General features: G+C 41.3%; 1 protein-coding gene across 4 annotated transcripts in view; it reads right to left on the bottom strand.

Annotated features, from left to right (window-relative positions):
- Positions 1 to 27713, bottom strand: part of caskin1 (CASK interacting protein 1) — a 696764-nt gene that overhangs the window by 41493 nt on the left and 627558 nt on the right. For all 4 annotated transcript variants that reach the window (XM_073060226.1, XM_073060225.1, XM_073060224.1 and 1 more), the window contains 3 exons: positions 19931 to 20043; positions 12026 to 12110; positions 9345 to 9442 (listed from right to left, as the gene is read on the bottom strand). In XM_073060226.1, coding sequence (XP_072916327.1) covers positions 9345 to 9442; positions 12026 to 12110; positions 19931 to 20043 — 296 coding nt within the window. The remainder of the gene's footprint in view (positions 1 to 9344; positions 9443 to 12025; positions 12111 to 19930; positions 20044 to 27713) is intronic.

Raw genomic sequence — 27713 nt, forward strand, 5'->3', positions numbered from 1 at the left:
AGTGGGTTACAAGCAGTTAACATTGTCAGCAACTAATTTTACCTTGGAGGATATGTATTAGCACTGCACTTTCAATGCTAATGTGGCAATGCTAAACGTCTCCATGTGACACGTTTGTTTGTGGTACAAATGAAGAGCAAACTCAATTGGAGTTGAAAACACACACATTCTTACATACAGTCCTGCATGAAAAATTGCAGTATCTATGGAGATAGCATTGAAAAAGGACTAAAGGCTTAATACATGGTGAAACACAAGCATAATAAATAGTTACAAGAGTATTGGTGAAGTCTACAATTCCAAAACAGAATCTGAAGACTATAAGTACAATTATTTCAGTACCCCGCTCTCTCTCAGGTACTGCAGAATAGTTGGTATTTCAAACTAACAACTGGTATTTTATTAATAAAGTAAACACTTACAATGCCTGAACAGTATTCCTTATAAATTGATTTGTCTGCTGAAATGTACGCTCTGGAATTTTCAGCAATAAATTATGTCAGAACAACATACAGAGTAATTAGCTTACATGAGTCAATATTTAAATGGTTGCAGGCTATAAACAGCAACAACTAATATTTTGTACTCCAAAGACAAGTGTGAATATTTTAATGGATGCAATGGAAGCATAAAGATTAATTTCAACCATCAAAATATTAAAATGTTCAGAAAGAAAGAAAACATCCTCAGCATGCAAGTCAGAAGCTAACATTGTTAATCTAAGCAACCTCTGCTCCCAAAGCCAAATGCAGTCCAGTTTCCAGCTTATGCTCAACAAATGCATAATATCGAGTTGGATGATAAAACTTATGTCATAGTCAAATGTGTAGACACATGAATGGTTTAGAGAGATATGGGGCAAATGGGACTAACTTAGATGGACATCTGAGTCGGTATGGAACAGTTGGATTGAAGCACCTGTTCCCATGCTGTCTAATTCTAAGACTAAGCAACTTCAGTAATGAGATTTTCAAGATGTAATCTGCAACAAAGTCACCTCAGTATTAGAGCCTGTTTGAACAACTATGACATGGGCTTCTATACCACTCATGTCATTAGCAGCAATGGTGGAGAGCAGGATGACTTCAGAACAAAGCCCAGGTGAATGGTTGAAGTATTGACAGGAGAACTGATGTGGCAGTGAGAGATCGGTCGCAGCAAAAGATTCATACTTAAAGAAATTCCATCACGTACCATTAACAAAGAATATACTGAATATGAAAAAGATTCAAGTATGGTACTGAAGACTTTAGGACAAATGAAAAGGCAGCGACAATCTGTGGAGACCACCAATCGCTGAAGTGGATGACCCCACTTAAGAAATGGGGAGATTACATCAGGATCAAGGAGAATGCCTGGTGAGCACAGATTCCATTTCTCAGGTACTGTATTCCATTTTCTCTTCATTGACTGTTCATGGAGGGTCAGGGAAAGCTTACACAGGTATTCAGTTGTGTAAATTCACATGCGTGAGAACTGAGCCAATAAAGGTACTTATCAGTAAATACAGGCATTCTCTGTGCCTAAATGATCATTACTGTTGAAGATTAATACTAGAGGGTTAATCTTTGTAACATGACCAACATCATTAGCGAATGGTTGGCCAGGAGAGGTGAAGCTATATTGGAGTGAATTTCTCAGCAAGAATGCTTTGAATTCACACATAGACATACTATGCAGAAATGGTGCATATGGTTAGTACAGGGTGAACTGCCTATGTTCATATCAAGTATGAAACCAACCTACTGGAAGCCTCAACCGGTTCCATGTCCATTCCAGGTGGAGGAAGGGTGGGATAAATGGGAACAGAATGGAGTTTTTGTAAAGACAACATCAGGATGACTGTGCAAAACCTAAAGTCCACAAAATTAGTTGGTTGTGTGGTGATCTTGAGGTCATTGACAACAATAAGTAACTTCCTTCTCCCTTTTTCCATTCTCCATTTTGGTTATCCTCTCACCCTTGCTCTTCCCCTCACCTGTCCATCACCTCCCTCTGGTTTTCCTTCTCTTTCCCTTCCTCCATGGATGACTGTCCTCACCAATCACATTCATTCTTCTTATCTCCCTTTATTTCTTCTACCTATCCCCTCCCAGCTTATTACTTCATACCCCTTTCCCCACCAACCACCCTTCCTTTACACTTGGTCTCACCTGTCACCTGCCAGCTTATATTCCATCCCCTCCCCCTCCTGGCTCTACCCCCTTCCTTTCCAGTCCTGATGAAGGGTCTTGGCCTGAAATGATGACTATTTATTATCCTCTTTAGATGCTGGCTGACTTCCTCCAGCATTTTGTGTCTGTTGCTGAAGATTTCCAGCATCTGTAGAATCTCCTATGTTTATCAATTAACCTCCGTTCATTTCCAAAGATCTATAAGCAGAAATGGCAGAAGCCAAACCTCATCAAACTAGATCTATCATGAATATATCTCTCGATGAATGTAGATATAAAGAACTATCTAGCAATCTTTATACTTGTATAAAAATCATTTTGTGATTTGAAATCAACAATTAAAAATTGTCACTACAGTGGACAAGATGCTCCAAGATATAGATCATTGTCTATGCAATCAAAATTACATACTAATAGCCAAAAGCACCAAAGAGAATCTCTGAATACTGAAAGTGTTCTGACTAACAGGTGAACAGAATATAATGCTCAAAGTAACCAATTATTCATTCGTTCTAAAGTAAATTTATCTTGGACTGAATGTGGATGCTAGTGGTTTGCAATGGGTTAAAAAAAAAACGTGGATGCAATTCCAAAGATGATGAAATCTGAAAAAAATGTAAAATTTACATTCTACATGATATACATGATGCAGTTCTGTGCAAGATTTTGTCAGATCGTGCAACAGTCCTGACACCATTACATCAGTTAGTGTCAAAACATAAGAAGCAGAACTGGCAACAGGCACACAGATTATGCAATAATTATATAATTTAATTGCGTTTCCAGCCTTTTCTGAGAATATGCTTTCAAGATGGACAGAGGAAAGAATTCAAGCACCTAGTCCAAGCCTCCTTGATGAAATATAGCATGTCCATTGATTCGTAAAGTATTGAAGAGTACAGAGTGCAAAAGCCTGGGCTGGGTAGTATGCAAATCAAACTTATCACATCTACGTATATACGTTCCATTTCCATCCTTTCTCTGTCAGTTCATACGTTTGCCCAAGTGCCCATTCAGGCACCTACCATTCTCTGTGTACAAAAGACTTGCAAATCCCCTTTAAACTTGTGCCCTCTTATCTTAAACTTACACCTTCCAGCTTTTGACATTTCCACCCTGGGGAAAAAGCACATTTGATGCTTTATCAGTTACGGTGCGGAAGAAGGTTTTAGGGACATTGTACCTCCACAATGTCTGGCAATAGGTAGGCCACAGCTGGAGTAGTGTATATAATTCTGGTCCTCATGTTACAAGAAAAAAAATGATTTTACCTGGGTGGATGCAGAGAGACTTATGAGGATTTTAATAAGTTTGGAGATTTGTGGCTTTGTGGCAAGTTGAGTAAACTAAAGTTGAAGAAGAGGGGTTAAGATGAAGAAAAAAAATGAGAACTTGGACAGAGTAAATAAGGAGGATGTACTTCTCTCTGCCTAAGTGTCCAAAAACTGAAAGTATTTTAAAAGTAGTTGTTCAAAGAATTGGAAAGGAAAAGGAGGAAAATAGTTTTTGCTAGACTGAGATCTGGTTCTGAGCTTTGTTCCTATCATGTGCTTGGAGATGGAGTCTGTCTTTTTGTTTTACATCCTCCATTTTGTGAGATGAAGTTGCTTGGATTTTGTGTTTTAAAGTAGACACAATGGTGCTTCAGGTAATCTGCTGAACTAGAGATAATTTCCAAAGAAGAAGTTATTTATGAGGTGTTCTTTGATATAACATGCAGGTTTGTGAATGTTGGGGTCTGTGCCTGCGTGGAGTGATTTGAGTTGGTCACTGAAGAGAGCAAAGAGCCGTAAATTACCAAATGTCACTTGCTGGGAAGAGGGCAATAAATGGATGTTGGCCTAGCGCAGAGCCAATAAAAAGGTGTTAAAGATCAGGCACATGATCTACAGCCAAAGACACTGGAATGCAATATTTGAATTGGTAAGGAATGAGTGTAAAAGTGGACACTTTGAGTGTGCTATCAGCAATAACTCTCTGAAGAGACCCACTATCATGAGGAAGAACCAACCCCCACACCAGGGGGCTGAGAGAAGAAAGGACTGATTATCTGGCCCACGGAGATCCCTATTTCAGTGTTATAGATCGGAAAAGTTGTCTGAGTGAGAATACAGAGGGAACAGTAGAATTCATGTTCCAAGTTGTTGGCCTGGGGTCACTGCTGTTTGTGCAGAGACAATAAAGTGCGAGCTTTGATTAATTACAAGTTGTGTAGTGAGTTTCCTAAACTAGTTCTGCTGATGAATGGTCAACAAAATGGAGGTAAGAAAAGGGAATGCACAATGCAAGTAGTTATTTAAGTTAAACAACTTGATAAAGTTCCTGTGCTAATCCTACATTTGAAAATGAGATATTGTAATAATAGTTTCAGTAGTGTGATTATTTAAGTATGATGTTCTCCTAAGAGGTTACCTACTGGTGGGTCCTCTGGTGGCTGAAGATGATAATCTGGGATCTATATATTCTGCCCTTAATGGAGAATGCTTGGTTGTGGCTTTGTTTAACATTGGGTGGCTGATGCATGGCCAGCTACCACACGGTCCTTGACAGATCAGAACCGGGGTCCAGTGGCATGGAATACAAGATGACTGGGGACCCTTCACTGCTGCAGCCTTCCTCTGCCTTTGTTGTGATGTGTTATCATCTCCCGCCAGCTCCACCATTGAGGTCTTGGTTGGATCACTCTTTGTCTGGAGCCTCCCCTTGACATTACCACCACGGGAGACCCTACCAGGAGCTAAACTCCAGGCAGCTTTGCTCTCGGGATCTCAGGAACTCACAAGCCTCTCCCCCATGTCAAGGTGACGATCCTCAGAGAAGACATTGCCAACATTTTTAACAGTGACTAAACTCACAACAATTTTTCAGAGTTGGAGAGTTTCAGTATATAGTACCAAAAGATATCTTGTAAAAATAGAGTATAGATTCAGAAGTGCATGTGGAGATTCTGGAGGAGAATGTTGAAGTGATCATGACTGCATTCCAGGTGTTGATGCAGTAGTGTGAGAAGGGAACGATCCTGGACTGAATCAATAAATGAAACCCCGTTCAAGTCAAGCGGTGGGTACAAGATCAGGAATTCCTTTGAGACCTAGAAATACCTCAGCAAATGGTGTGAACATGTGAATCACCATTTTCAACAAACAGAAAGCAGAGTGGATTTAAATTATTGTATGGTGATGAAATGTGGAGTTGAGAGAGAGAGGGGTTGATGAGTGATGGGACGTGCTATTGATCCTTTGGTAGTTCTCTGTGTATCTTCATACTGGCAATTAGCCCTACAGCATGGTCAATGTAACAAGGCACAGAGATATCACATACCACCATTATGCGCACGTTCAAGAGGGAATGCTCAAGTTCAGGAGTGTTTAATTTTTCCTACACTGCTCATGAGATGTGAACAATGTTGGCATGACCAGCTTCTATTATCCCTTCCCTACTGTCTGCAAAGCCATTTCAAAGAGTGATAAATTGCTGACCACATTGCTCTTGAGTTCAGTATTCAGACTTAAGGTTGTTAGCAACACATATGCCAGAACAGTAGTTTCATTTACCAATACTTCTAAATTTGCTGATATTATTTAGTTCAAGAATTCCATTGTTGCCATGGTACAATTCAAACTCACACTTCCACACAAATAGTCCTTGACTTTGGATGCAGCTCTGGAAGTAAGTGTGTGTGTGTGTGTGTGTGTGTGTGTGTGTGTGTGTGTGTGTGTGTGTGTGTGTGTGTGTGTGTGTGTGTGTGTGTGTGTGTGTGTGTGTGTGTGTGTGTGTGTGTGTGTGTGTGTGTGTGTGTGTGTGTGTCCAGTGTAGTCTTGCTCTCTCCCCCAATCCCTTTCTTCTGTTCCTCATTGATTGCTGCTCTATTCGCCTTCCAGTGTGGGCAGAGGACCTTCTCCCAAGCTGTTAATTAATTCCTTTCTACAAACACTGACTGCCCCATTGAACGCTCTGATATTTTTCTGTTTTCTATAGAGGAAGTTCTGAGTCCAGGTACTCACTTAATCTAAGTAATAGCCGAGGTACAACTATTCCAAGACTTTCCTCCCCCCCCCCCCCCAAATTCTCCCCTTTCCAGTACTACATTTTGATCACTAACAGACAGGCAATGGGACAAAGGATCCTCTGAAATGCAATCAAAGACTGTTGGCTCTACATAATTCAAAATGCATTTACTCTTCTCAGACTGTCCATGTTAATTAGAATTAGAGTCAAAGTGGGTCAGGGGCAGGAAATAGGTTAATAGATTACACTGGACAACAAAGATGTTGCTTCCTGAATACCTTTGGGTGTATCTTATGGATTTTGGGCTGCTGATCATGAAAATCATCATGAAATTTCTCTTTAATGCACCATTTAAAATATATTTATATTTGTTATTTCAATTCATAATCCAAGACAATTAAAATGTTACCCATAGTGTAGGCTGAAACCATAGTGTGTCACTAAAGGTTCATTTTTTGCATTCCCATTTAGAATTTTTCCCTGCAAATCTTGGCGCTGTCAGTGAATAGCATCGTGCAGGGTTTCACCAGGACAATGTGGTAATGGAGAAACGAGGTATCAGGGCAATCGGAATCCATCAATCATGGTTGATTATTGTTGGACACTTAAGCAAGAAGCCTTAAACTCTGAGTACAAATGAAAATCATCAACAAAACATTTTTAGCTTAGATGAACTATTGCGAAGTGTTAGCACTATTATGCGGTTCAACTCATTATATTCAATACAAGTTAATTTCTTGTTTCTCCAAGTTCCTATGTGATACAAGCAGTTTGAAATTATGTTTGTGTTCGACTTCAAACGGTCTATCATAAACAAAAAAAAATTTTGAGGAAGCAAAACTTTTGAAAAAATTTGCTGTCCAATGTTATCTTCGTTCAGGGCGATTTGCATGTCATTTTGGATTTATTTATTATTATTATTATTTTGTATTTGTGCAGTTTGTCTTCTTTTTCACATGGGTTTTTGTCAGGCTTTGTCCGTTTTTCTGCAATGATTGTACTGAATTTCTTTGCCCTACTGTGATGTGAATGCCTGCAAGAATCTGAACTTGGGGTAGTATATGATGACATATACCTACTTTGACAATAAATTTACTTTGAACTTCACAAACTTCTAGCTCCAGTATTATTTGAACTCACAAAACTGTATGGCTAGTTAAGTACTAAATATGACTCACATACTGTAATTGGAATATATACACACACACACTATCATTCATTTTTTCTCTCTATTGTTATGTATAGCATAGTTTTGCTGCCGCAGAGTCAACAAATCTCAGGACCTATGCTGAAACCTGATTCTGATTCTGATTATGCAATAAATATTGCACTTTGGCTTATATGCTTGAGCAGATTATTAAATGACATCCCAGCAAGGAAAATGGAATACTGTTCCAATTATAAACTTCACCTCAGACGGTTGAGGAAGTTTGGTATAGGCCCCCAAATCCTAAGAACTTTCTACAGGGACACAATTGAGAGCATCCTGACTGGCTGCATCACTGCCTGGTGTGGGAACTGTACCTCCCTTAATCTCAGGACTCTGCAGAGAGTGGTGCGGACAGCCCAGTACATCTGTAGTTGTGAACTTTCCATGATTCCGGACACTTACAAAGACAGGTGTGAGAAAGGGGTGAAAGGATCACTGGGGACCCGAGTCACCCCAACCACAATCTATTCTCGCTGCTACCATCTGGGAAGTGATACCGCGGCATAAAAGCCAGGACCAGCAGGCTCCGGGACAGCTTCTTCCACCAGGCCACCAGACTGATTAAATCACACTGATTTGAGTGTATTTCTATGTTACATTGACTATTGTATTTATTATAAAATATTATAAATTACTATGATTGCTTGTTTAGACAGAGACATAGCGTAAATATTTTTACTCCTCATGTATGTGAAGGATGTAATAAATAAAGTCAATTCAATTCAATTCAATTCAACAAGCATGGATTTCCACAGACAACAAGATATTGGTATGTGAATACCAATGCCTTAGAACATAAAATCCTACAAAAGGTAGTGGATTTGGCCTAATAAATCACGAGTAAAGTCTCCCAACCATTGAGCACATCTACAGGAAGTGCTGTCGTAGGAAAGCAGCATCCATCATCAAAGTTTCTCACCGCCCAGGCCAGGCTCTTTTCTCGCTGCTGCCATCAGGCAGAAGGTACAGGTGCCTCAGGACTCACACCACCATGTTCAAGAACAGTTACTACCCCTCAATTATCAGGCTCTTGAACAAAAGAGGGTAATTAAACTCATCTGCTGAGATGTTGAAATGACCCCACTTTAAGGACTTGTTATGTTATTTCATGCTCTCATTATTTATTCATAGTTTCTTTTGCACAGTTTGCTGTCTTCTATGCTCTTGCTCTTTCATTGATCCTGTTTACAGTTACTATTCTGTAGATTTGCTGCATATGCTCGTAGGAAAAATAATCTCAAGCATCTATGTGATGACATGTATGCACACAGACAATAACTTTTACATTGTACTTTGAAGACATTTAAACCTAGGTTAGAGTAAATCTGCTACCATGAAGCTCCAGGGTTTACAGAGCATCACCCTCGAGGAGCCTGTTAACCGTAGGCTCCTTCGCTAGACTGCTGAATATTAAAGCAATCCACCTCTGCAGCATCTCTTCTGAGTCACAGTGAGGTATGTAAGCCAATGAAGGAATGTCACAATCTAAAAAGGGTCAGTATAGGAACTGAGGGGTAAGCTTCATCATCTTATTATCTCCTATTTACATGGTAGCTGGATATATCTGTTAAACAGCCACTATGACTGCCTGTGTGCTCTACAGTCATCGTGTTTATGGTGATTGGTACATTCAAGATACAAATTCACCACGTAAATGCATTCGATGCACACTCTGCGAGTAGGCAGTTAATAGCTCTAAGTACCTCTACATCAGTCTCACAATGGAGTGAAATGCAATGTAAATTGGATTGGTCACACCTGTCAGTTTGTCAAAAGGAATTTCAACAGATACAAATCTTTTATAAGAATAAGTGATTACTCACCACCTTGCAGCTCTGATCCCAGCCAGAGAAAATACTGTGCAGATAAACAAACAAGGAGGGGAGAAAAACCTGACTGATTTCCCAGCAGCCATTTTTGTCCACTGTGCTGCCATCTGCAGACTCACTTACCTTTGCTTCTGAGAGGGACTCTGCTTTCTTCAGCTGAGGCTCCCCATATGGCTGCTCTGCCACGGGGCCGCTGGCTGCAGTCTGGGGCCGAACAACTCCTGTGTTAAAACATATCCAAAGGGGAAAAAATGTCAAGTGGACGTTATTAATACTTCTCTGTGTTGTCTGTAACACAAGAGATTCTGCAGTTTGTGGAAATCCAGAGTAACACACACACAAAATGCTGGAGGAACTCAGCAGGACAGGCAGCATCTATGGAGAGGAATAAAAAGTCGACAGTTCGGGCCAAGACCCTTCACCATGAGCCTTGAGTTCCTCCAGCATTTTGTGTGTTGCTCTGTGGTGATGCTGTAAGCATATTTTTGTTGTACTTGTACCTCACTTTACGTACGCACATGGCAATAAATTTGACTTTGATTTGAATTGACTTCTGTCTCACACAGGACAGATTCAAGTTCAATTTCAAGCTTATTGTCATCTGACTGTACAAATATACAACCCACAAAACAATGTTCCTGCAGACGATGGTGCACCCACAATACATATATATCTCACATACAGCACTTAACATAAAATATTACCACAAATAAGTTAATAAAATACATGCATGTGAAATATGCAGCACTGGTAAACAGTAAACAGCTCACAGTCCTAGTGATGAGACCTCAGTGGTGGCAGGGTATTCATTAGTCTCACAGCCTGAGGGAAGAAATTGTTACCCATTCTGTCGTAATCCTGATGCTCCTGTACCTCCTTCCTGACGGTGTCAAAGACTGCGGATGGGTGGTAAGGATCCTCAACAATGACTAATGTGACAACAGACGATCAGCCCAAATATCCAGGGCTCCATACTGGTCCTCTCGCAGCTCTCGTGCATTTTTTTTGTGGAATAACAAACCACAGGTGGGCACACTAACCCGAATCTAAGCAAAGGGAGAAACTCAGCTGAAGCTCATGGCAACAGGAGTCACAATTTGAGACTGCTGTAGTTGTTGGACTGAACGTTAATGACACAGGGGTGTAGGGGAGACTTCCAACCCCTACGTAGGCATTGAGTGTACAAGCTGGGATTGAGTGTGTCACGTATGCAATATGCATTTGTGTACGTGAGTGTTTACAAAAGTAACAGCACCCAAAAATGAACAGCTGCTCTTGTTCTGTGTCCTGAACTCCTTTATGCAGGCTGGCATGAACCAGTTGGGCCAAAGGGCCTTTCCCATGCTGTATGACTCTATAGTGCTAGTAGATTGTCTCCTGCCCTGGCCTTGTATCCTTGTTACTTCATGACAGCTGACACTGGATTACTATCAGGAGTGGAAGTTTTGGCTATGCTTACCCCTTCCACTTCCCAGACCCTGGAGCTGTTGTATCCCAGAACAGTTGAAGGATAAACCAGCACGATTGGTCCCGATGTCCCTGGTTAGAGAGATTGCTGGGGGGGAGCAGGAATGTTGGACCAGGAAGGGGTGAATAAGAATCTACTGTCCATTAACACATGATAGTGCAGTAGCTAGCACGATGCTTTACAGTACTGACGACCTGGGTTCAATCCCGCTGCTGCCTGTAAGGAGTTTGTACTTTCTCCCTGTGGCCACGTGGGTGTTCTCCGGGTGCTCCAGTTTCCTCCAACAGTCCAAAGACATATTGGTTGGTAGGTTAATTGGTCATTGTGAACTGGCTCATGATAAGGTTGGGATTAAATCAGGGGGGTGCTGGGTGGCACGGCTCAAAGGACCAGAAGGGCTTACTCCATGCTGTATCTCAATAAATAAATAAACAAACAAATTAATAAACTCCAGCAGTAAAGGGATGCCTGTTGTAGATGGCAAGTAGGGTCAGGATGGAAGTTAAAGTAATGCCCTACCCAGTCAAACAACTTGCTACTCAGGAAGACGGTTGCCAGGCAATCTGTTGGACCTATGGAATCTATTTAGGAAAAATGGGTATTTTCAGGGAGCAAAAATTAAACAAGACAGTGTTATGATTCACACAGTAATGATCTTATTTACACAATATTAAAATGGAGAGTGCACTGTAACCTCAAATAAATACCTAGCAGTTGCTGAGAGAATTTCCCTGATCATAAAAGAAGGGTAATTTTAAGTAGCTTTTTGTTAAGATCTGGGAGACAGACCCAGAGAGGTGGAAACAGATTTATTAGTAGCTTCCCAAAAAATCCAAAAAGTAAGCCTCTGCGTGGACTTGAGGGAGGAGCAGGGGGCAGTGGAATTAAATAGAAACACCCTCTAAATAGCTGATGTTTTAAACAATCTCATTGTGTGATTCTCACAGCAGAATAACATGGTTAGCATACACGTAGAATACATGGACACTCAGTTTCAGGAAAGCAATGGACTCACATGGAATTTACTCCAGCACGATTTAAACCAATCACTTAAAAAATACCACTAAAATAAATATTTGTGGAGCAGCACATCCCCCTGAAATACGTGCTGTGTTTTGTTATGAAAAATAATACTACTATGTAGGACGGATTCGATATGCGACCCAGTTCACATCATCACCCTGCGGTATGACATCATCTTCTAAGAATGAACGAAGAACCCAGAAGGTTCTGCACAAATTTAGCCCTTTCACTATTTTCCCCTCAAGATGACCCCGGTAGTTGTTCCTTCTGCACCTTGATCGCAAGGTGAAAACCTCAGCGTTCAGGGGCCTACCTGCAGTCTGTTCAGACTTGGCAGCTCCGTCACCTCCTGCTGTTTCGGGAGTAGATCCTTTCTGGGTGAGAACCACTTGCAGCAACTGTAGCGTTAAGAACAGAGATTGATTACAGGAAGGAAGACGATCCTTACTGGAGAGCCTTCGACTACACCAAGGAAGAGGGTTGACATCTTAACCATAGACCATTAGGGTTAAAGAGGCAAGGTAGAGGAAGAAAAGCAGATTCCCCTTTGAGAAACAACTGTGGTTAACACAGCTCAGGGAACCAGCGTGTGATCCAGTTCTGTCACAATTGGTGTGATAACAGCTTTCCTTCTGTAGATTGGTTACTATTTAAGGGACAGCTCCAGGTAACACAGCACACACACACAGGAACCAGAGACACGATACAAAACGGCTCTTCACTACAGAATGTGCTGAGCAGCCTCTGAATCTTTTTCTTAAAGCCACAGATGCTGACATTCTCTCAGATGATGACATAGTTAGTCATCAGCCTTTGAAGGCATGTACAAGAAAATGAAACGCTCCTTGTCGAATGCTCACAAACATGTAAATGCACTCCCCTCTAAGAGGGGCATTTCAAATTTTAAATTAATTCAAGGTGAATCTACAAAGCATGGCATTTGTAGCACGTTGCCATGGCAACAGTTTGAAAAGTCGACTCAACACGAACTTCTCAAGGGCATTTTGGAATCTGCAATAAATTGTGGGCTTGTCAGTAATGCTCACATCCTGAACATAAATCCAAAAAGGCAATATAATTTAAAATTCTGGTCTGGTATTCCAGACACTGGACACTGAAATCTCACCAGATCTCACTATAACATTTAAACATTTGCAAACAGTCAAGTATTATTCTTCAGACGCAATTGTAATTGTTTTTCAGGGTATGAGAATCTCTGGTGGTGCAGGTATTTTTTGCCAATCCCTGAGTGTCCTTAAGAGATGGTAGTGACAACCACCCATTACTGGTTTCTTCATGGTTGTGAATTTCAGGATTTACAGTACGGTTGTTATAAATCCAAATGGCTCACTCCAGTCCTTCAGGGAATGTATCTTGCTAACACCATCTGGGCCCCAGGTACTTTAAGAACCATGGAATGTAGTCAATTCCCAATATGCAGGGGATACTTAATGCAAGGCAATATACCAGAGGTGATTGATAAGTGCGTGGCCTAAGGTAGAAGGATTTGAGTTATTAACTTCAAACTTTCTGCATAATCACTCAAAGAGTTAAACTGCACGTGCATGTAACGAGAGCTATATAACTCATCTCCCTCTACCTTAGGCCACGAACTTATCAATCACCCACCTGTGGACATTTTCTGGAGGTCCAAGATCCGTATGCTCCACGACCACTGGACTAAGTGTGTAAAGGTAGGAGGGGACTATGTTGAAAAATAAATGGCTAGGTTTTCTAAAATTGACTCCTTCTACCCTAGGTCATGAACTTATCAATCACCCCTTATATGTCATGTGGAAGAGGCTATAAACAATTAGTGGAATGGAAAATAATTTTCACCCAACATGAGGCAATAATATTCATTGGTCTGGGCAACATATTCTCTGAAGTAGCATGGAATATTTATGACATGATCACTGGCCCAAAATAGTCTTTCTCTGACCGTTGACTTGAGATTAGACTTATGACAATTTTGCTTTTATTCCATCCTGTCAAATAGATCTGGCTGTTTTCAGAGCTCAGACTTGTTTGCAATTGTAGTTTCATGACAAGTTTTGCTGGTAGTGCTCCGTTAATAGTTTCACACCTCAACAGTGGAGGTTCCCAAAGGATGCTTTGCATTAATGAAAGGTTTGACCATTTGATAAGGAGTTAGTCATTCTATTGGACCATCCACATATTGAATGATTGATTTGGAATGGAAGAACACAATTGGTATTTAGTGTTACCAATTCCACCAAAGTTGCTAACTCTTGACATTTTCTCAAAACTAAGCTTGAGGATACTGAATAAACTTGACTGGATTCATCTGTCAATCTACAAATGTTCAAAATCATCAAGAGCTTCAGTAAAGGGGACAAAAGGAAAAGGCTGGTGGGAGGACCAGAAACTTTAGATTAAAGACATTGTTTCAGCACAGCACGGGACCATTTAAACTATTGCTGACTCCCTACTGAGCCTCAGTTGGCTCTCTACAAGAGCAATCTAGTAGATCCATTTTCCCTGCTCTCCACCCACAACTAAGCATTTTTTCCTCCTCTAAGTACCTATCCCTTCCCATTGGAATTGAGTTACCACCTTTTCAGGTAGTGAGTTCCCATTTTGGTTTCATCCTGCATTAAACTCTTTCTCCTCATTGGTTTTCCCATTTTCCCTTTTGTCAATCACCTTAAATCGGAATCCCCTATTCCTCAATTCTTCTGTGGGAAAAGATTCTCTGCATTCTCATTATCTTTAGCCTTGATGTTTTTGAATAAACCTTTCAAATTACATTTCCGTTTTCTTTGATCTTGAAAGAGAAATCCCACCTTCGACAGTCGTGATAGTCTTTATTCCTGTGTCTGTTCTACTAATTCACTTCCACTGACTGAAAGGATAATGGTAATTGGTTAAATTGAGACACAAAATCTGTAGATGTTGGAATTTGGAGCAAAATGACCCTAAACATTGAGCCAAGTATCATTTGTAGATGCAAAGAGATCACCTATGTGTTGGGTCAAGACCATAAGTCATTGTATTAGATTCATTAATTGCTTTCAAAAGGCAATTGGGATCGCTACTCAAGAGAGAGAAGACCAGGGCTGCAAGGAAAGGTCTGGAGGAATGGGCTGATGGGATTATTAGAGAGAGATAGGACAAGTTTGACGAGGTGTTTGGCTAAAAGCAGATTTAAGATGATTCTATAATTCTATTAATGCTATGTAGACTGGACAAAAGATGTACCTCACTGACCTTTTTCATCAAATCTTAAGAACCAATGTGCTCATCTCAGGTTCTAGTGTTTGTTATTTAACTTTGCTTCTTTGTCACCACTTTCCTGTTATATACAGTACACAACATTCCCTGGGTCCTTCTATATTTTTAAACACAAGAGATACAGCAGATGCTGGAAATTCTGAGCAATAAGCACAAAATGCTAGAGGAGCTTATCACCTATGGAGAGGAATAAGCAGTCGATGTTTTGGCCCGAGATCTGATGAAGGGTCTCAGCGTGAAACATTCACTGCTTATTCACCTCTATATATGCTGCCTGACCTTCTATATTCTTCTCTTTGTAAAACCTGTACACTTCTGGTCTGGGCATTACAAACATTCATAGCCCATGTGAAGGTGATGGTGAGCTGCCTTGGTTAACTGGCATACGACTGCAATTCACAAGGACACCAGATAACCACTAAGAGTTAACCACAGAGACCTGGGATTGAAGTAATAAGTAGACTGGATTGGGTATCAAGATGGCTTTCCTCCCTACACAGCATCAGTGAACTTGCTAGTTTGTTTAGAGCAGAGGTGTCGAACTCAATTGCACATGGGGCCAAAACTCAAAGCACACTTTAGGTCGCGGGCCGAACAGGATAAACATTTATTGAACACACTAAAACTAAACATTTTTTGAACATAAGTATGGATAAAAACAGACAGGAATATTATTCCAGAAAAAATAAACTAAAACTTTAAATAACTTAAATATTTTGCTCTCCATAAAAATATCTCCTGTCAGTATTATGCAAGTTAGAAATATGAGCATGCTGCAAAAAAACCCTGAAAATATAAATAAAATTTGTGCTTTTCAGCAAAAGTTAAAACACCAACAAATCAAAACACTCAGTTTTCTTTGCTCTTATGCTGTTTTGTCAGAGCTGGATGCTTGGCATCTTTTCTTGGCAATAAGTTCGTTTAGGTTTGGTGTAAGGTTCTGTGTAAGACCCTTCTGTGGAGATTCTCAGGATGGACTGCAGGTGTTCATCAGTGAGATGACTCCTGTGTGATGTTTTGTTAATCTTCATCACTGAGAAAAGCTTCTCACACAGATATGTGCTACCAAACATGCACAAGGTTCGAGCCGCAACCCATCGGTTTTGAAAGACTCTTTTTTCAGAATCAACTTTTCTCTTTTCTCTTCGCCATTGTTAGGGGTTAGCTTTGACTTCAGAATAGCGTTGTATACAGCAACAGATGCTTGACGCGGGTATGTTCCCGGGTAGCCTATCGGCAGCTGTTGCGCTGCATTATGGGATCTGTAGTTTGTGTGTTATCAGCGCTTCATATCGCCGGGCCATTAATAATTAAAATAGTAGATCTACCTATCTAAAATGATCTCGCGGGCCGGATATAATTGTACGCCGGGCCGGATATAGCCCGCGGGCCTTGTGTTTGACACATATGGTTTAGAGAGATTGGCATTTAAATCTTGAGCAACTCATTGCTGGAGGAAGTCAGGCAGCACCTGTGGAGGGGAATGATGTTTGCTACCTATGATCTAATTTTTAGAGAGATCAGCATTTGTCTAAAACTTAAAATAAAATAATTGCATGTTTTGTAAGTTGCTATAGTTGTTTCCATTAGTAGGACAGAGAACAAGAATAAAGGAGGACATCACTTTAAAATGGAGATGAGGAGGAATTTCTTCAGATGGAGGGTGATGAATGTGGAGAATTCACTGAATGAACGGTTCAGCAGACTCAATGTGCTGAACAGCCTATTCCACCTCTCATATCCTTGAGCACCTCTGCTCCATCCACCACAAATGGGAATTTCTGGTGACCAAACATTTCAATTCCAATTCCCATTCCCGTTCTGACATGTTGTGCAAAGATGAGTCCATGCTCAGGGTGGAGGAGCAACACCTTATGGTAGGTTCTAACCCGATGGCATTAATATCAATTTCTCCTGGTAAAAAAAATACCCCCCTTCGTCTATTCCCCACTCTGACCTTTCCCCTTCTCACCTGCCTATGACTTCCCCAGGGTCCTCTACTCCTTCTCTTTCTCCAATGGGTCAACTCCTGTCTCCTATCAGATTCTTTCTTCTCCAGCCCTTGACCTTTCCCACCCACCTGACTTCACCCATCACCTTCCAACTAGACTCCTTCCCCTCCCCCCACCTTCTTATTCTGACGTCTTCCCTCTTCCCCCTTCCTTCTCAAGTCCTGAAGAAGGGTCTTGGCCTGAAAGATCAACTGTTTATTCATGTCCATAGATGCTGCCTGGCCTGCTGAGTTCCTCCAGCATTTTGTGTGTGATACTTCCCGTATCCTATGACCTCATGGTCAATAATTGGTTTGAACTTTCATTTCAACCTGTCCTGTAACATAGCCACTGTACTATTGTAATTTAGGCCCAGTTTCCCTCTATTTAGGGCATTTACTTGCTTTGAGGTGACCCAAATTATCAGGCTCATAATGTTTGAGAGATGGCTCCCAAACTGAACATTTTGCATCACTACTTTGATTAGGGCAGCTGCTTCATGATTACCCATTCAGTGAGCAACTGAAACAGGATTGCTGAGTGGGATAAGAATGGTAATCTTACAGGGGGACCTGCTTATTTTAAGAACTGAATTTCACAATGCATATTCTTACCATTTGCCTTGCCAATCACCTTGTCAATCATCTTTCTGGCTCTCAGCTTCACCCCACCCCCTCCGGTCTTCTCCTATCATTTTGCATTTTCCCCTCCCCCTCCTACTTTCAAATCTCTTTCTATCTTTCCTTTCAGTTAGCCCTGACGAAGGGTCTCGGCCCAAAACGTCGACAGCTCTTCTCCCTATAGATGCTGCCTGGCTTCCTGCGTTCCACCAGCATTTTGTGTGTGTTGCTTGAATTTCCAGCATCTGCAGATTTCCTCGTATTTTCCTACCATTATGTACATTTCAACTTTGTCTGCAGGGAGTGATTAAGTCATTATAAAAATACGTCAAATAATCAATACTTTCATTAACAGTAAGCATTTTGCAGAGTTTAATCACACTAAAATGTGGATAATGTATAAATGTATAAATTCTAGATAAAAACTGTCAGAGACAGTTGTCAATAACTGAGTGCGAAAATACAAACAGCATGAAAGGAAACCTGTCAGTCACAGTTGTCAATAACTGAGTGTGAGGATACAAACTGTATAATTACTCTAGCCTACAAATAACCTGTGTATTCCTGTTTGGTCTATGACTCTGTGGGGTACGGAGAACTATGGACTGGGTGCACGGTGATGGGACTAGGAAAAACATTACTTGATTTTTATATGTGGAAATTATCAAGCATTTAAGGCCATAAAACCATAATTGTTCCTTTTTTTGATGCTGGGGGAGCTTAAAGATGGATTGAGGTTTTTGTGAAATCAGAATGTGTATTGCAGGCACGATCTTGTTGCATCATAAATCAGAAGATTCAATTGATTATTTGCAGCAAGCAAGAATCCCATGTCTAATGAGTCTATAATCAATGTCTTGAAAACGTTAAGGAATTGTACAGATGACAGAATATCAACGTATTTAATGACAGACTATTATCCATCAAGTTCAGATACTTGTCCACTGAGTGTGAGAGTGCCAGAGTGTATTTCATCCTCTGGATGAAATTCTCTTTCTGTGCTGTTGAGTGCTCAGTTTTTTCCCCCTACTATTTTGTGTTCCTCAACTCCCACATTTCTGAATCTCCTTATCCCAGCTGTGCCACTATAAGGATTTGCCAAGTAAAAGTTGGGTGATCTCAACACAATCATCTGTTCAGGATGGGTGTTAGCGGCTAATTGCAATCAAAACAGTGCAACAAATTAGGAGAGAAAAAGAGGGGGGAGAGAGAGAATCTTCCTTCATATTGTTTGAAGGGTTTTCCATCCTCCTCATTCCTAAAGGTGCTGCAATACATTTCCAAGAACTTCAGTGGCCATCTTATGTACAGCCTGGCTACCTGACCCATGCATTACATTCTGAGATAAAGGAACATGAAAAGCCAATAGACAATAAGACAATAGGTGCAGGAGTAGGCCATTCAGCCCTTCCAGCCAGCACTGCCAATCAATGTGATCATGGCTGATCATCCACAATCAGTACCCTGTTCCTGCCTTCTCCCCATATCCCTTGACTCCACTATGTTTAAGAGCTCTATCTAACTCTTTCTTGAAAGCATCCAGAGAATTGGCCTCCACTGCCTTCTGAGGCAGAGCATTCCATAGATCCACAACTCTCTGGGTGAAAAAGTATTTCCTGAACTCCGTTCTAAATGGCCTACCCCTTATTCTTAAACTGTGGCCTCTGGTTCTGGACTCCCCCAACATCGGGAACATGTTTCCTGCCTCTAGCGTGTACAATCCCCTAATAATCTTATATGTTTCAATCAGATCCCCTCTCATCCTTCTAAATTCCAGTGTATACAAGCCCATTTGCTCCAATCTTTCAACATATGACAGTCCCGCCATCCCAGGAATCAACCTCGTGAACCTACACTGCACTCCCTCAATAGCAAGAATGTCCTTCCTCAAATTTGGAGACCAAAACTGAGCACAATACTCCAGGTGTGGTCTCACCAGGGCCCTGTACAACTGCAGAAGGACCTCTTTGCTCCTATACTCAACTCCCCTTGTTATGAAGGCCAACATGCAATTAGCTTTCTTCACTGCCTGCTGTACCTGCATGCTTACTTTCAGTGACTGATGTACAAGGACACCTAGATCTCATTGTACTTCCCCTTCTCCTAACTTGACACCATTCAGACAGTAATCTGCCTTCCTGTTCTTGCCACCAAAATGGATAACCTCACATATATCCACATTAAACTGCATCTGCCATGCATCTGCCCACTCACCCAACCTGTCCAACTCACCCTGCATTCTCCTAACATCCTCCTCATATTTCACACTGCCACCCAGCCGTTTTAACTCGTGGCTTGATCCTCCTTGCCGTGCCAGCTAAGGCAACGGTACTGGTGCATTTTGCGCAGTACCTTATTCCCATCAGAAGCCGAGGCTCCAGCGGTGGTGCCGGCACTTTGTCCACTCCCAGAACTTCGAGCACTGGCCACACTTCCTGTACTTCCTGCATTGCTGCGGTCTCCACCTGCAAACAGAATTCACGCAGTTGTCAAGCTGAATACATTTATCAAAAACGTATCGAAGAAAGAAACCTTGAGTGTAGAAACTAGATTTCCCCTTCCATTGGTGCAAGACCCACGTGTTCTACACAGTGCTCTATGCCCATGATGCTGCTGCAAGAAAGATTCGCATTGCTCCTGCACATACATGTACTTCTGCAAATGACAATTAACTCAACTTTGATTCTGGCTTTAACTTTGATTTATTGCCCAATGTAATCCCTGCCTAAAACAGCCAAACATAATTGGTAGCTTACACCTGGAGTCATGCACTAAAATGGGACCTGTGCAATCCCTGTGTGTGTGAGCTCCTACACCTTTGATATGGTGGTCCCTGGGGTGGGAATGAAACCTTATCGGAGCCGTTCCATGGCAACTGCTGGACAGCTGCATGGAGGAGAGGAGAAACGACAATTGTGTTCGCCTTCCACACGACTGTGGAAGACCCAAATGGCCATACATCAAGAGTTTTCTCAGATCACAGCCAGTTTTAGGATTATCCATGAGGCAAACATCACAGCCTGTGACTTCGATATACAAAAGCTGCCATTAGTGGTTGAACAATCACTGATGAGATTTCAAATATCCTAAGCACTGAAAACTGAGTCTGATGGATGCCTATTGATCGGTACCCTTTCATTAGCATTTCATTGAGATCTCAGAGCAATGTGAGAGCAAAGGATTTGGCTTATGGTGGTGAGGGAGGAAGCGTGCTATTGTGACATTTCATCATCAGATGCATGACTGACACCAGGGAAACCTCAGTTGTGCCAACTTTAATTGCGGATGGAAATGCTCAGACCAATTTTGCAATGACTAAAGATAACGGGTAAAGATTAGCTTTATTTGTCATATGTACATCAAAACATTGAAACATACATTGAATGTAGCATTTGCATCAAATCAATTGTGCTGGGCGGCCCACAAGTGTTACTACACTGTTGGTGCCAACATGGCATGCCTATAATTTACTAACCCTAACCATACATGTTTGGAATGTGAGAGGAAACTGGAGCGCCCAGAGGAAACCTACGTGGTCACGGGGAGAACTCACTCTCTCCGTACAGACAGTGGTGGGATCGAACCCTGGTTGCTGCCTCTGTAGTAACATTACACAAATTGCCACTCTTGATCAGGACAAAAAACTCAATCTTAAAACCTCAAAATAACATTCTGCAAAGAAGGCAGATAGAACCTTGATCAAAAATCTGAGAGGCAGAGCTAAATTATTCCTGCACTGATGTGTCTGCCTAGATTTGTGTGTTCAGGTTTTTATCATAGGTCTTGAACCCATGACCTCTGCCTCAGAGCTGAGAATATGGTCCTTTAAGCCGTAGGAAAAGTTTCCGGCAGTGTGAAAACAATCAGTGTATTCCTACCCTGTTTCATCGTTTAATCCCTGTTTGCATCCCAGTGGAAAGCTGTGATTTTTCAGCTCTTGCCTCCACACTGTACCTTAGATGCAATTGACAACAGTAAACTCCCCGTGTCCCCACGATACACTTGCTGAAACTTTTCACAAACCGGAGAAATGGTCTGGAGACATTTTATAACACAAGGCATGCAGACACAGTCTCCAGATCACCTGACTTGTCTGGTCTGAAAGTTTGACAGCAAAAGCGAAGGAAGAGAAAGCAGCAATATTGAGCGATAACAGAGAGTGAGTTGACTTGGCATCACTATGGCAGTGGGTACCGACATGTGAATGACTGAATCTTGTACAACCAGGAACTCACACATTATATGAGCAGACAGGGTTTCTTTTCTCCTGAGAAAAGAAAGTTGAGGGGATAACCTAGGAGAAGCCTTTAAAACGATAACACATACGATTAGGGTGGATCGAGGGAGCATGTTTCTACTTATGGGAAAGAGCATTACTTAGGCTACCAAGATAGTCTCTAAGGAATCCAACAGGGAATTCAGAAAAATGCCTTTAAACAAAAAGCAGTGAGAATTTGCAACTTACTCCCACACAGAGTGATTGAGGAGAATTGTATATTATAACAGCATATTTAAAGGAAGGTTGAACAAGGGAACAGAGGATAAGGGAATAGCGGACTGCAATGATAGATTTTGGAATCAGAATCAGGTTTAATATCCCCATCTTATATGATATGAGTCTGTAGGGAAGGAAAGACAGAAGATGGCTTGAGTGGAATATAAATGGACAATTCCTGTGCCATATATCCAACATTATCACAGATCAACAGGCAGAACTAATCTCTCCATCAACGTTGACTTATTCAAAGTGTGCCTGATTTACTGCTGCAAGCAGAAAACCAATTAAGAATGTATTGTAATATGGACAAGGGAGCAGGGCATTGAATCTTCGATACAGCACATCATTTTACCATACTGGTCAACCCAAAGACTTCCTCCAAATCCTAATCTAATTAGAGTGCAAGTAATATTGAAATCTAATTTTTATTAAGCAAAGTAATCTGCAAAAATGGAAACTCCAGTAATTATAAAAGAGGCCATTAAATTGGATTGTTGTTCACTAATGCCCTTGATTGGTAGAAACCTCTCATCCTCACATGACTCCCATTCCCAGTAACATGAAGTACAGTTAGTGTTTGGAATTCCTCTCCGTGCCTTGTGGGGCAACGGACAGCAACCTTGCCACCTCTTTAGGACTTCTTATCTGTCATTTGCGAGGCCGAGTTGTTAGCTCAATGCTCAACCCAGCACGGATGGAAAGCATGCAGGGAGCCAGCCGGATTCGAACCCAGGACCACTCGCCCTGAGGTCTGGTGCTGGTGCCACTACACCGCCGGCTGGCAGTTAGTTAATCATAATTAAAATTGGTAATAAAGCTGATCTCACCAGCAACGTCCACATACTGAAGGTAGATTATAATTGAACTGAATTTTATTTTGAGGGTGACATGTATACATAACTTTAATCCAAATGGATTTGAGATGAATGTTTAGTACCCGTTGAGGGTGGTGCTGAGTTGTGCCTTCACTTATAATGCATAAAGTTACTAACACTCCTGGATTCTTCTGGAGTTACCTAGAATTGAAGATTAAATTTAGGAATAGAACTGGTGAAAGTAACATTAGTGTGCAGATTCAAAACATATTAAAATATGCTTTTCTCCCCATTTTCCTTGAAGATATCCATACCACCTGTGAGTGAATCCCTGGCCCTGCTCACAAGTGGCCTTCCTTAACAAAGTTCCAATACATTTCCAGATAGCCCCCAGCCACCCCCCACCTGGTTTTATTCTGCAGGACTTTTGAGAAATTGCAGAGAGCTATGAACACAGCCAGTCCATCATGAAAAACAGCACCCCCCATTAATTCTATCTACACGTCCTGCTGCCTTGGGGAAGCAGCCAGCATAATCAAGTCCCCAGCCACCCTAGCCATGTTTTCTTCTCTTTCCCTTCAGACACAAAACCTCGAGAGCGTGTACCACCAGGCTTGAGGACAGCTTCCAGCTCATTGCTTTAACAACTGAATGGATCTCTTATGTGATAAAGATGAACTCTGAGTCTCTCAGTCTACCTCACCATGGTTCTAGAACTTTATTTGTTTAGCCGCACTGCACTTTGTTTGTAACCGTAACAGTATATTCTGTGTTCTGCTTGCACAATCTTGATGCACTCATGTATGGAATGATCTGCCCAGATGCTATGCAAACCAGAGCTTCTCACTGTATCACAATAATAAACCATTATTAGTAACCAATTACCGATATGCTTCTTGTATCCGAACTCACAACAAAACCAATTCAGTTATCATGGTTACTCACCTGCTTCCGCTCCCATTGAATGGCACGTCCATTTTAAAGTTCTCACTCTAATTTTCAGATCCCTCCAGCAACTCTCCTTTCTCTAATGTCTTCCCTCTCTATAAAACCCTCTGTGAAATCTGCTTTTCTCCAATTCTGGCCTCTTGATCATTCCTGAATTTGATCACTCCACCATCTCCTGCAAAGGCTCTTAGCTCAGGGATTCCCTAAATCTTGCTGTCTCTATTTTTGCCTTTAGGACACACCTCACACTAGTTAACTATACTGGTATTTTGTTTTGTGTCCCAGCACCAATTTGCATAATTGCTCCAGTAAAGCGCCTTGCTATGCTAAAGGTACCAATTAAATTGAACGAGTTCTTGAACACATTTTATTTAGTAGTTATAAAAATACTGGGCAGATGGTGAAAAAGTCTGTTTGATTTAGCAGCCAAGATCCAGCCAATTGGGTAACTAAAGGTTGGATCATCCTTTAATTGGCATGGGATGGTGGAATACAGCGCACGTGAACCTATCAGGTGACCAATATTCCTGTGATGTGATTGGGGTAGTGGGAGGAAGGCAAGTCATATGAGGCTTCCAGCAAGAATTTATCCAAAAAAAAGTTGGCAAAGGTAACGGAGACCTGCAGAGGGTTTGCATGGAGAATCAGCTGCCCACATTTATACAAATGAATTTGGCCTCCCTATTCTGAAGACACAGCCATGGACTTCAGCACCCTGTTCCCAAAGACTGGATTTGTTTACGTTGCAAAGTACGACAGCTGAGTGGGGTGTGTCGAACCTGCTGTGGAAAAAGATGCTTCCATATCCCAACAGAATGGAACTTCAACCTGTCGGACCTCAGCTCGACAGCTAACACTGGATGGCTTTCCGTAAAAAATTAACAAGCAGCGAAAATGTGCAGAGACTGGAACCGTTATATTCACACCATATCCACATAATTAAGACGTTGAACCTGTCCTACATCTTTGTATAACCATGACTTTTATCAGATAGATTTCATGGGTTTCTTGTATGTGGATAATTCACTCCCAATTTCAAAGATGTAGAGTGTCAGTGCCATGCATATTTACTGAGACTCAGTTCATCAAATTAATTTCTTTTTCAGTTTACATCTTTGAACAGACCTTATTTTAATCAGAGGACTGAGAACTATTTAAAAAATATTATCATTTTCTTGAGAAAATCTGGATTTAATCAGTTTAGAGGACACAGCACTGGGCCAGAGCCTTCAGCCCATGACGTCTGCATTGACCATGACGCCAAATGAAGCTCCACCCATTTGCTTGCACATGACCCCTATCCCACCATTCCTTGCATGTTCATAAGACCATAAGAGATAGGAGCAGAATTTGGCCATTTGGCCCATCAAGTCTGCTCTACTCTGCCATTCTATCATGCCTGATTTAGAGTCTTAGAAAGGTATAGTGCAGAAACAGGACATTTATCCTATTTAGTCCATGCTAAACCATTTAAACTGCCTACTCTCTTCGACCTCACTGGGACTATAGCCCTCCATCCCCCTACTATCCATGTATCTATCCAAACTTCTCTCAAATGTTGAAATCGAGCTTGCATGCACCACTTGTGCTGGTAGCTGATTCCATCCTCTTGCAACCTCTGTGTGAAGAAGTTTTGCCTCATGTTTCCCTTAAACTTTTCACCTTTCACACTTAACCTGTGACCTATATTTGTTGACCCACCCAACATCAGGGGAAAAAGCATGCTTGTATTTACCTTATTTACCCCTCATAATTTTGTATATGTCTGTTTATTATCCCTCTCAACCCCATTCTCCTGCCTTCTCCCCATAACCTTTCACATTCGGACTAGAAAAGAACTTATCAAACTCTGCCTAAAATCCACTCAATGACTTGGCCTCCACAGCCACCTGTGGCAATGATTTCCACAGATTTACCACCCTCCGGCTAACTCCTCCTCATCTCCATTTTAAATGGACATCATCTATCCTGAAGCTATGCCCTCTGGTCCTAGATTCTACCTCTATAGGAAACATCTTCTCCACATCCAATTTATCTAGGCCTTTTAGTATTCAATAGGTTTCAATGACACCTCCCCTCATTCTACGCAATTCCAAGGAGTCCAAGCCCAGAGCCATCAAACATTCCTCATACAATAACCCTTTCATTCCTAGAATTATTCTTGTGAACCTCCACTTAACCGGCTCCAATGTCAGTGCATCCTTTCTTAGATAAGGAGCCCAAAACTTCTCACAATTCTCCAAGTGAGGCCTCACCATTGCTTTGTAGATCCTTAGCATTCCATCCTTATTTTTTATATTCTAGTCCTCTCAACGCAAATACTAACATTGCATTTGCCTTCCTCACCATTAACTCAACCTGCAAGTTATCCTCTAGGGAGTCTTGCACAAGGACTTTCATGTCACTTTGCACCTCAGAGTTTTAAATTTTCTCCCTGTTTAATAAATAGTTCATGCCTTTATTCCTTCTACCAGTGCATGGCCGTATACCTCCCAACATTTTATTCCATCTGCCACTTCTTTGCCCATTTTCCTAATCTGACTAAGTCTATCTGCAGCCTCTCGGCCTCCTCAACACTATCTGCCTCTCCACCTTTCTTCGTAACGTCTGAAAACTTGACCATAAAGCCATCAATTCCATCATCCAAATCATTGACATATATCATAAAAAGAAGTGGTCCCAATACCAACCACCATGGAACACCACTAGTCACTGGCAGCCAACCAGAAAAGGCTCCCTTTATTCCCACTCTTTGCCTCCTGTCAATTGGCCACTCTGCTATTCATCCTAGTATCGTTCCTGTAATATCATGGGATCATAGCTTGTTAAGCAGCCTCATGTGCAGCATTTTGTCAAAGGCATCAGACAATCAACTGATTCTCCTTTGTCTATTCTACTTGTTATTTCCTCAAAGAATTCCAATAGATTTGTCAGGCAAAATTTTCCCTTAAGGAAACCATGCTGACTTTGGCCTTTTTCATCATGTGTCTCCAAGTACCCTGAGACCTCATTCTTAACAATCCAACATCTTCCCAACCACTGTCAGGCTAACTGGCCTATAATTTCCTTTCTTCAGCCTCCCTCCCTTCTTGAAGAGTGGAGTGGCATTTGCAGTTTTACAGTCCCCCAGAACCAGGCCATAATCTAGTGATTCTGTGAATCTCGGGAATCTACTGAAGCCCTCCTAACCATTAAGCACATGCTCTCTTCTTACTGCTGCCATCAAGTAGAAGGTACAAGAGCCTGAGAATTTGCACCACCAGGCTCAAGAACAGTTACTACCTCTTAACCATTTGGCTCTTGAATAGGAAGGACTAACTCACTTGCCCCGTCATTGAGATGTTCCCACAACCAATGATCTCACTTTAAGGACTCTTAATCTCATTATCTCATGCCTTCATTATTTATTGCTATTTATTTATATTTGCATTTTCACAGTTTGTTGTCTTCTGCACCACACTCTACACTGTATTGCCAAATAAAAATAATGTGTGTTTCATGTACAGCATGCTATATTTAAAACAATACATCTCTACCCATGCATTTATAACTGAATGCTAATTTTGATAAATCGGCAGACTAGTATTTGTGAACGTTAACATATTAAAATCCGTGCAGAGGGAATGTGAACGTGAGCCGGAGATATGTAAAGACTTTAGTCACACATTTCTGAACATGTTCTTACTCACAGACTGGAGCTGGAGGCACAGGCCAACAGCTGCTGTTTTTCCTGGGTGTTTACAATATATGAGAAACTACCTACTATCTAATGATGAGATAATAAAGGGATTTAATATTAAGCTCACCAGAAGAAAAAGCCTTGTTTTCAACAACTAGAAGTCAAAAGGGGGCAATAATACAACCAGTGCTTTTT

The sequence above is a fragment of the Hemitrygon akajei genome, chromosome 11, assembly GCF_048418815.1.
Source record: "Hemitrygon akajei chromosome 11, sHemAka1.3, whole genome shotgun sequence".
NCBI lineage: Eukaryota > Metazoa > Chordata > Chondrichthyes > Myliobatiformes > Dasyatidae > Hemitrygon > Hemitrygon akajei.